Source organism: Erpetoichthys calabaricus, chromosome 4 (genome assembly GCF_900747795.2).
Source record: "Erpetoichthys calabaricus chromosome 4, fErpCal1.3, whole genome shotgun sequence".
NCBI classification, from domain to species: Eukaryota; Metazoa; Chordata; class Cladistia; order Polypteriformes; family Polypteridae; genus Erpetoichthys; species Erpetoichthys calabaricus.
The window spans coordinates 47,830,500-47,842,563 of NC_041397.2; the positions used below are offsets into that span (position 1 = coordinate 47,830,500).

The following is a 12,064-nucleotide window of genomic DNA, read 5'->3' on the forward strand; positions in this document are numbered from 1 at the left end:
GTGATAACAGGTGGACTAGAGAGGCAAGAACAAGAAAACCCCTAAAAATGGGGTGGTGGCCACAGACAATTGCTTACTCCTTATCCTTCCTGACTGATTCTACTCTAGTTTTGTGTTTTGCTAGTGTCCCTGTCACTACTGGTAGCATGAAGCAGTACCTGCAGGAAATTCAGGTTACACAGGTATTCCACCTCCACCAGGATGGCACAACCATATGTGCTGTCGCAAAAAGGTGTTCTGGGTCTTCCAGGACAGTCTGAAGAGCATGAAGGAAATACCAGGAGACAGGCCGTCACACAAAGAGAGCTGGACAGGGCACCAACCCAGTAGCAGGACTGGTATCTGCTCCTTTGTGTGAGGAGGAACAGGAAGAACAACTGCAAGAGCCCTACACAATGATCTCCAGCTAACTACTGGTGTGCATGTTTCTGACCAAACAGTCAGAAACAGACTCCATGAGGGTGACATGATGGCCCAACATTATCTAGTGGGACCTGTGCCCACAGCCTACCACCATACAGCTCAATTAGCATTTGCCACAGAATAGCACAATTGTTGCCCCATTCTCTTCACAGAAGAGAGCAAGTTCACACTGAGATGTGAAAGAGTCTGGAGATGCCATGGTGAATGTCATGCAGCCTGTAACATCATCCTGCATGACTGGTTTGGCAGTGGGTCAGTGATGGCCTGGGGAAGCATATCATTGGAGGGTCACATAGACCTCCATGTACTAGGCAACAGTACCCTGACTGCTGTTAGGTACCAGGATGAAATCCTCAGAGCTTCTGTCACACCATATGCTGATGCAGTGGGCCCTGGGTCCCTCCTGGTACTGGACAATGCCCAGCCTCACATAGCCAGAGTGTGTAGGCAGTTCCTGGATGACAAAGACATTGATGCCAAGCACATCTCCCCCAGCTCTCCTCATGTAACAGCCCGTCTCCTGGTATCTCCTCCATGCTCTAGATACTGTGCTAGGAAATGCAACAAATCTTCTTGCGATGGCATGGATGGATGGATACTTTATTAATCCCAAGGGGAAATTCACATACTCCAGCACCAGCATATTGATAAAAAATAGTATTAAATTAAAGAGCAATAAAAATGCAGATATAACAGACAATAACTTTGTATAATGTTAACGTTTACCTACCTAAACCGAGTGGAATTGAAGAGTCCCATAATGTGGGGGAGGAACAATCTCCTCAGTTTGTAAGTGGAGCAGGAAAGTGACAGCAGTCTGTTGCTAAAGCTGCTCCTCTGTCTGGAGATGATACTGTTCAGTGGATGCAGTGGATTCTCCATTATTGACAGAAGCCTGCTCAGCGTCGTCACTCCGCCACAGATGTCAAACTGTCCAGCTCCGTGCCTACAATAGAGCCTGCCTTCTTCACCAGTTTGTCCAGGTGTGAGGTGTCCCTCTTCTTTATGCTTCCTCCCCAGCACACCACCGCGTAGAAGAGGGTGTTCACCACAAGCGTCAAATAGAACATCTGCAGCATCTTATTGCAGATGTTGAAAGACGGCAGCCTTCTAAGGAAGTATAGTCGGCTCGATCCTCTCTTGCACAGAGCATCAGTATTGGCAGTCCAGTCCAATTTATCATCCAGCTGCACTCCCAGGTATTTATAGGTCTGCACCCTCTGCACACAGTCACCTCTGATGATCACGGGGTCCATGAGGGGCCTGGGCCTCCTAAAATCCACCACCAGCTCCTTGGTTTTGCTGGTGTTCAGTTGTAGGTGATTTGATTTGCACCAAGATGTGCCATCTTGGAGGAGCTGAACGACCTGTGCAGCCTGAATTGGCTGCAGGTACTACCTTAATCTACCAGTAGTGACAAGGACACTAGTAAAATGCAAAACTAGAGAAGAATCAGTCAACTTTCATCTGCACCAAACAAGGAGAAGTTGATTTAAAATTGCTAATGCTTCCTAACTGGATAGATTGGTATCCCTAAAGCTTAATTGACTTGTGTTAGACTGTGATGATTCAAGCATTCCCTTGATTTTTTGAGCAGTACATTAAACATCAACCCATCCAAACTTCAACAATTTACTTCCTACACCTCACAGTTTGACCAATGCTTCTTCTATTATTACAATGGGATCTGTTTTACACTGGTTAATTCTTAAAAGCTAGGGTCTAATTTACTTCCTTACTGCTACAATTTGGCATCCACAACTTTCAACAACAATACTAGCTCCTTCAGTGGATACATTTTTCTGGAAATGGTAAAAAGGTATGTGTGTCGGTACTACAATGATGCAGTACTTTTATGATGGCCTTGTATTATACATATAAATGTGCATTGTCCTTTTTGCACAGGTATTCCGAGACACTCAAAACAGACACCAGGGACACAAAGTACCAGCTCTACTCCTATATTTGCATTACAGAGTTTAATAATTACACACTTGTAAACTACTTCGGAGTTACTGGGCAGAACTAAGGTTGTTTACTGTAGTTCTGGTACAGCTCCAGAATCAGAGAAGAGATGATCCAGATGCTCTAGAGATGCATCAAATAAGAACAGCATTTGTCAACATAAGATAAAACCTCTTCAAGATCTGCATGACAGTGAGACAACTATAAGAACAGCCAGTTTCTAACAGATGTTGTCACCTCTGTCAACCAGCATGCAAGTAAATGTGTCAGTGTATTTTCTCTACTCAACTGACATCAAGCTCTGGCTTTGTACACAGAACACAGTCTAAGATGTTAAGTCTTAATCTCTACAGTATGGAAGACAGCTAATTCACAAATGAATTGGGTTCCACAGCAAGCTCACCAGTACAAGATAAATAATCAGAAAGACAAAACCACAATCAAGGACAAAGGACCTGCACACTCCACCACATGATCTTCATTGGATTACAGACACTATACTACAAGTTATAGTAGTGTTAACTTCTTTGCTTTGGACAAACACTACTAGAACTCTGTATAGTTAGTAAACAGCTTATCAACAGTTTGCCTGTTACTGTGTAACAAGGTCAAGGTACACTTGTAGCAGAATCAAACCTATCTTTTACAGGCTTTTTGATCTTTACCTGAATAAGTACAGCAGGAACAAAGCAATTCTTCCTCCCTGCATAAGTCTTAGACCCCCTCTTTCTCAAAACTGCACATTAGGATTAGTAACATTAAGTTACTTTCTTGACATTACACAAAAGTTACAGACCAGAAGGAAGCCTTATATGTTCTTCTCATCCATAATCATGTTAGAGCTTGTAAAACATACAAGAAAAATCTCTCCAATAATCTTGGAAAATCAGAAAATCTTTGAACAAGTCAAAGGGCCAATTCTGTGTAGTATGCTTGTTTGGTACTGTCTTTTGTCCACACATATAGGAAATTATACTATTTCAATAATAATTGTGTTTACCAATAAATTGTATCATGTTGTTTCTTAAAATGAGCATTTCCAACACCTTGTCTGGAACCTCACTATACAGAGGGAGAAAAGCAAATATATAACAGGAGCTTTACTGAAAGTCTCATTTACATTGGAATCAATTATTATTTTTCAAGTTTGTGGACAGTTGAAGAGTTTTGAAGTAGGTATAAAAATATTTAAGGACTCTGCAGGACAAGTTCATCCCAAAAGTTTGAGGCAGTGAGACAAAGAGGGCTCCGCAGTGGACAAAACTAATCCAGAAAAGAAAACAAATAGCTGTATATGATATACAAGATATATTAAGAATGATGATAAGAAAGTTACAAGGTATTTGGAGAGAAATGCTGTAGAAAATTAAATAGATTCCAATTTTCGTTAAGTTTTGATATGTGAAGAATAAATATCTAGCAGCAGCTCCATGAACTATTAAGGAGGTACTCAGTAAAATAGAAATTGCAGAAAGACAAGTTCTACTTGGATTTAAAAGGCTGAAATTACCAGGACCATAAACCATTTATTCTATAGTGCCTAAGGAGGTTAATGAATACAGTATATAAATCTTTGATGCATATTTAAAAGAAAATCACCGCACACAGTTGAAACTCCCACACATTGGAAGAATACAATACAAAAATATAATTAAGACAATCCAATCAACTATGTATAGGGCAATAAGCTTAACCTATACCACAGGCAAATTAACGGAAGCATTTATTAGGGAAGAATTTGAGCAGCACATATCAAACACAGCTATATTTGTGAACAGTCAATGTGGGTTTAGATGAGGAAAATCATGTTTCATTGATAAGCAGGAATTCTACGATGAAACAACAAAAGAATATGTGATATAATATTAATAATAATTCTTTACATCAGAGAAGTGCATTAGATATTATTTATCATGGTTTTCAAAAATCTTTTGATATGCTTGTAGATGAGAAGCTGATAATGAAACTTTAAAGTGGATGTTCAAGGTGTACAGATGGTTGATTGGCTTAAACATAGGAAGCAAAGGGCTATAGCGTGAGAATGTTCATCAGAATTAGGTGATATTAAAAGTGGGGTCCCTCACTTATCAGAGTTATAACAATTTCCCTTTGTAAAATGCTTAAATAAGCTTGATAGAATATAAATAACTAGCTGGTTTTCAGATGAAACCAAACAAGGTGGAACGATAGATTACGCAGAATTCAGACTTGTGCAAATCTGTGGCAAATAGAATATAATACAAGTAAACAAAGCATTACACATATGAATATAAAATGCTAGATGGAAGATTTGAAACTTCAAAGTACACTATGAGAAAGGCTGAGAAGTAATAGTAGACTCATCACTGTCTACATTCAGATGTTGTACAGAAGCGACTAAGGTGGTGAACTAGATATTAGGTTACATATCCTGATATGTGGAATACAAGTCAAGGATGGTTATGCTTAAGCTTTACAACATATAACTGAGACCTCATTTGCAGTTCTTTCTATGTTATATATATGTTATATGTTGGCTGCCATATTACAAAAAATATCAAGCAGTGGCAGGAAAAAGCACACAGAATCACTCCAACTAGGCTAATTCTGGAACTGAAGTAAACCTTTCCAGTTTTAACAAACAGATATTAAGACGTGATATGACTGAAATGTTCAAAATTATGAAAGGGAAATTAGCACAATGGATCCAAGCGGCTATTTTAAAAACAGTTCTTTGCATGAACATGAATACTCAGATGGAAATTGTCTAAGTGGAAATTGCAAAGTGTTTCTTTATACAGAGAACTATACACAAATTAAATAAATTACCAAGTAGTGTGGTAGAAATTAATTTAAAGACCTTAGAAATGACACTCATTTGGTGCAGGTGAACAGTATTGATAAGGTTTCTTGGACTTAATGGTCTATTCTCAGTATACTTTTGAAATTCCAATTAGCGGGCATTTTGCGATTTATATTTGTCAAGACATTGGCAACTTGCTTCCAAAAGCAAACTTGGTGTAAAAATTCTTAGCAAAATTGTTATATATTCTCTTAGAATTACTGGTCATATTTCGAAGTAAGGAACACTGAAGTTTCAATATAAGATATTTATACTAACTAATTATGGTGCCTGAGAATGGCGAAGTGTTGCATGTTGATAATCACATATAAATAAGAATTTCATTGTACTGCGTATATATAACAATAATGACCCTATAAACCTATGAAAACATTATGTTTGAGATTTCATATAATATTAAATCAAGAGCAGTAGTTCATAATGTTGCCAGGTCTTGGTGACAGGTAGTATTTCTTAGTTGTTTAGGAGCAGAACTTTAATTCAAAGGTTTTCCAGTTCAACCACATATACTAATGGTTGCTCAATGATTTGCAAGTGGCATGACGTGCTGTAGCTCCAAATTTAAGTAACTTACATAGATTTCTGTATAATGCATTTGTACTCACAAGTTGTGGTGGTATGTTGTTCATCTAAGCTAAGCATAATGCTACCATGACATACACCAGGAAAAGTAATGAATGTAAGATTATGGGTCATAGAAGACATATACATTATGTATTTAACATGTTCCAGTAGTTTTCTCAATATGATGATCAGGGCTATGACATTTAGTCTGAGTATCTCATACATCAAAATGTGAACTATGCACTAAACATTCAGTGCTAAACATGTACAAAACAATGATACTACTATTCTAATTATGGTAACCTTTTATGATTTTAGTTTTTATTAACTCAGAAGAAAGAAAATGATATTTTCTCAGTATATCACAATAAACTGAGGTAGAATGAGACTGCTTTGTTGGATACACTATATTTCACATTGCCATTAACATGCATTAAATTTCACAGCTGTCATTAAAATAGATTTTAGAACATTACATCCATACATATTACTAGGTTAAAACTTCAAAAATATTGAATATTAATAGCGTTAATCAAAATTGCTCTAATTAATTTACAAGGGCATATTTATATACACACACATTATATATATATATATATATATATATATATATATATATATATATATATATATATATATATATATATATATATATATACACACACACATACATAAACACTAACTTTTACACAAACAAGTATTTAAAGCATCTGAATTGCTCAAAGTGTTACTTCTTCAAGATTAACAGAATCCAGTGCTAGCTCTTGTAAGTTTTTTTTTTAGTAAGATTTTCTTTCAAATGACTAATTTTGATTTAACTTTAAACAATGTGGCATTTATTAACTTAACTGATGCTATGATAAAGATGTTCAGTCTCCTGCTTTTACAATAAGCCTTATTATAGTGGGGGCAGCTGCTGAGAAGACACGTGTTTTTATTAAATTGTTTTATTATAACTGATACATGAAAAACTAGTTGTAACTTCAAGAATGCTATAGATGCAGCAGCTTATCTGATTTGGTTAACTTTTTCTACAGAACATAAAACTCAGTTGAATTATTGGGCTGTGGCACATCAGCTCATCAATGATGTCACTGCTTAATACTTTATAAAAGAGTCAGAGCCACTATTTTCAGATTCACTTCCCAAGAGGCAACTTAATATCTTTCTATTATTTTTCTGACAAAGCTTGAGTGCTTTCAGCAGCCACAAGTCATGCTCTGAAGCATTATTTCTGCAGGGATTATTTACAGCTAGCTTGTACCTTCTTAGTAAGTTTGGTAGAGAGCCGGGCATCTGTGAAACAGCAGTCAACAGCTTTATGACTGATCAACACTACAGTACACTGATTAGAATTCTTCAAGCCAGATGGTGGAAACCACTACAAGCCATGCTCCAGCTTTACAAATGAAAAAGTTCCTCCATTGGAACATCAGTATTTTTGCCTATATTAAAGAATAAATTGGCTTGATGGCTCTGTGATTCAAAACTCAAATACAACTGGGATGACAATGAGAAATGTCACGTACAAAAATAAGTAAGAATTATATGGTATATCACAATGATTAGGCAGGATCTACTTAATGTTTGTCAGTAATGCAGACAAAGAATGCTACTTTTTCTGTAGATATTTATTTGTAACATTTACTGGAGATTTAGAATTACCTCAGGTCTAAGGGAAGCTTTCATACATGCTTGGCACATGGCACCGGAACGGGAAAAGTTGAGTGGTATTCGACGAGTTCGGTTCTGACACGTCTGCTCCTCACACACTAGCCAGCCCTGTAAGTAAACAAGTAAATTGGATGTCACTTTTTAATAATAATTAAAAAAAATAAATAAATAAAAAAAGCAGCATCTTTGTGAAAAAACAAATTTAAGAAAAACTGAAAAGTACAAAATAGCAATACAAATGCATAGATGAAAAGACTTTCCTGACTATTCAATGTGCCAAAAGTAATTTTTTTCTTGTCCTAGGCACAATAGCAACAAGATAAGATATAATACAGGAAGATTAAATGTTGTTCTTGCATAAATAAGAAAGTTATAGTAATTTATAAAATCATACAAAACACACACATATATTACAGTATATACAGAACTCTTAAAATGAAAAATCATAAAAAACTATTTTTTTGACACCAATGTAACCACTTGTTGGTGAGGCCAGAAGGTAAGTAAATTAGGTCAGTTGCACATTTTTGTGTATACATAAGTGTGATTTTATACAAAGTCCATTTCAGATCATGAAGTCATGTTTAATAACAAGTCTTGATAGTTTAAGAATGACTTTTCTTTGCCTTTTAATAAGAGTAATCAAAACTTATGTTGTTTTCCAGCAAAGTATAGCATCTCCTCTTTTAAGAATATTAAAAATACTGTGAAACTCTTGGGTATCCGTAGTTTATCATATTAGAAAACTGGAATATAAATTTATTCTAACTGTAGAGCCCCTAATTTTACAATCTCTACTCCTGTGGCATAAATCATGGACATTATATCAATACCCATTGTGGCATCTGCAGTATTTTTCAGGGTACAGGCGCCTCCTTATTTTGGCCCAAAGGCCTGTGAGCATCTTCTTATCTGCACCAGTAGAATGTTCATGACCAAACTCTAGATTCATACTGTTACACAGATGCAAGACAGTCCAAATTCCAAAACAATGCTGGCCACAAGGGTTTTGGATAAGGGATTAGGAGTATGAATTATGTGTCATTTTCTTGAGGTTGATCACCTCCTTATAGCAAGACCCAAATGCAAAAAAGCCTGCTGCGAAGATGAGACAACCGTGGAAAGTTTGATTAGTCAGTTAAGCCGAGTAAGACCTTCTTCCTTTGACTTTACTGGCCAAGAGGGTTGTTTTCTACACTGTGCAGTGGCACCTGGTGGCGATGAGGTTTATAGGGAAAGCTGGCAAGCATAGTAAAACACGGTAAAATCGATGCCTTCCAAAATCCTGAAACAGGGTTATTTATTTTTGTTAACAGCAAACACAATTTTATGCTAAATATGTACTGTATATTGCTTTTTAATGTAAATGTTGCATTTAAATATATCACAAAGAAACTTAAATGGTCATCAGATTATATCAAGTAAACTATTCTGTAAATTCTTTATTTTTTGGCAAAATTATTTAGGATTGATCAATCAGCAGTAGACTAAAAATTACAATAAATGCCTACAGAGACCCAGTTATTGTAGATCTTTTAAAAGTAAATGAATGTGACATATTTTGGACACAGATGTATAATTATTTTAGTAATAAAAATTTGATTGGCTGATTGAAATGTCTTAAAGAAAAATGCTAAAACTGTTTCCCAAGTCATCCTAAACTATTCATCTATCAAATCTGCTCTGGCAGCTCTTTCATATATCTATATTTGAAGTATATATACAGGGGCAGATCCACATATATATAGGATATACAATATCCTGTTATCAGTGGGATGCCTAATTTACTTGAACTTACAGCAGTTGCTGCCTGATTTGGCAGTCAAGCGAAAGAATTAGAGGTCAGAGTAATCTCATACTGCAATGAGCAACAATTTCAAAGACCTACTTGAATTTAATTCACGATTTCATTTTGGATGCTGCAATAACTTCAGCACACACAAATGCACACATGCACTAGCAGCAGAGAGCAAGCATCCTGTGAGCATTATAAGCAAAAAAAAATGTAGATACAGCTTTGTCATTGATTAACGCTGAGCCGACAACTATCCAGTTAATATCTGACACTCTTTAGCCTTTTCAAACAGGTGCAACTGGTCATCTGATTTAATGATTTAGTCATTAAACTTGGCTGTTTCTGTAATGAGGGTATAATGACAGAGAAGCAGCTCACAGCCCAACAATGGTTTAAATATCCTGAATAAAGAAGAAGCACAGCACCTGTTCCTCCAATGCATTAATTGATTCAGGAGCAGAGGTCTAAAATGTGTTTGTTTCCCTATTTGGCTGTTCAAAGATGCCAGAGGTAGACAGTTTTGCGGTTTGTAAGCTTGTTGCTTGTAGTTAATGCTGGAGGCTTTTTAATGAACTGTACATATTAACACTATTTGCACAAAGCCAATGTATAAAACCTTTTCTGAGAGAAGATTCAAACAAAAAGAAATATTTATGTATAAAGTTGTGTCTGAATTAATGTTCGACAAGCTAAAACATAAATTCTTAAGTTATTGCATTCTTCTAACACAGGGATGTCTACTGGTAGCAGTCACACTTCCTACAATTGGCTCCAGGTTTTGCAGCTAAAAGTAGAATGAAAAAACCCAAGCAAACAAAGCAAACTGAAAGGTACACTTTTGGCATCATCAGTTAATGCAGGTTTGTCAAGATAAATAAACCGGGTGGATTTATTTGTAAATAACAGTATTTCTACCTTTAATTTGCCTGTATCACACATAAAAGCCCTACAAAGAGGCATTCTGACAACTTATATTTACACCTCACAATCACAATAAAAGAAGCAACTGTATTGCTACAAGTACCTTGTGACAACATCTCGCAAGTTACATACTTGCCTTCTGATCCTTTACACCATCTGTTTAATTATTTTATTACAAAGTTCCATTACACCTTCACCTTACAGAACTACAATCAACACATTTGCAGTGTGTGTAAGGCCTGACATTTGAATTCAGTATTTAAAACAGGAAAATGAAAGCCTGGGAGGGGGTCACTTAAAACCTGGATAAATCAGCTTAGTGTTGCATGCATGAGAAAGGCAATTTGTCATAGTGTGGATATAATTACTTCATTGCTGTGCAAACTGAGCAGTGTTAATGTACTCCAATCTGAGATTAGCTGTAACTATTCCCATTTAGCCTACATGCTGAATACATGCAACGCACTTACATTTCAACAGCTCTGAAAAATATCCATAATTATTAGTGACGTAACTCTTCATGAATACATCAAACTACACTTTTATAATCTTTTTAAAAATACAGTCTACAATCCAATGCAGCAATAGTCTCCCAGTGTGGCAAATTTAGGTTTATAATAACGCTGAGATTTTTATAATCCAAAACTGAAAAGCTTTGGAGAAGAAAAAAAAATGACAATATGAGGTTAGAGCAAGTATATACAAGTGTTTAAAAGGAGTCAGAAGGCATATGGAAGATGCTGACTAATGATTTGAACAACCCTTGCTGCAATCACGAATTATGACAGGTTTTATACACTGTAAAGATAGTACCCTCTCAAATGTGTTATGTTTGTGTTATGTTTACCACAAAATAAAATGTGGACAATTTGCAAAATTGTTAAAATGTGGACAATGCTGATAATTTGTATATTCAATAATAAATAATTTCAAAATCATTACAGAGATAGCAGGCTACGATATTACAACTGTTTTCATCATAGTGCAGATCATTGATAGAGCTTTACGCATTAGCACAAAAACCGCCAAACCCAGGTCATCTTGCTAATCATTTTATTGCGAGTGTGTTGTAAGTCCACCAAAGTCTGTATCACTGTCCATAACTTCCCAATGGATTTACTAACTGGAGTCTTTCAAACCCACTGCAAGATATAAAGGTGTATAATGTGCAATTTAATTAGAGAAAAGAGTTTATATACACTAAGTGCTTTGACCGGTCTGCATGAAGATCAAAGTCTACAAAAAAAAAAATTCAAACAAATTGTGTTTTACTGGATACAAGCTTTCCAGCATTTTTAAAACTCTTAGTTTTATAAAAATTTTGTGAAAAAGTTGAGTTAGTTTTAGTCTGTAACGTTTTACTACATGTAGCAAGTACAATATTAAAAAGACATTTCAGAAAATTATACTTTGTAAAACCCAAGTTGTTTTTGATACAGTACACTTCCACAACTGATCAGTGGAGGATGAGGTCTCCATTTGGTAACTTCGCACTGTAAAGTTCTATTTTTTGGGAACTAGGCTAAAGCATGGTGCACCCATAAATTAATGTTTTACTGTGTGCCTCACATTTTAATTATGATCAGTTACACTTTAATGAATGCTTATCCACATGTATTTTCTCATTAATTATGAATTGCTAATAATAAGAGTCAGTCAAGTATGTTTAATCTAAGGCAAAGTCGTGGGGATTAGTACCTATGCAGACAGTACAGGGTGCAAGACACACAACCATATACTCACTCATACGGGGGTCAATCCAGAATCACCAATCAACTTAACCTGTACATCTTTGGTAAAACAGAAGTACCTAGAAATAACCCAGAAACACATGAGGGCAACATGCAAACTCCACACTCATATCCAATTCAGGATCAGAT

General features: G+C 35.9%; 1 protein-coding gene across 2 annotated transcripts in view; it reads right to left on the reverse strand.

Moving 5' to 3' along the window:
• Positions 1-12,064, reverse strand: part of pola1 (polymerase (DNA directed), alpha 1) — a 452,854-nt gene that overhangs the window by 97,299 nt on the left and 343,491 nt on the right. For both annotated transcript variants that reach the window (XM_028799416.2, XM_028799415.2), the window contains exon 35: positions 7,460-7,576. In XM_028799416.2, coding sequence (XP_028655249.1) covers positions 7,460-7,576 — 117 coding nt within the window. The remainder of the gene's footprint in view (positions 1-7,459; positions 7,577-12,064) is intronic.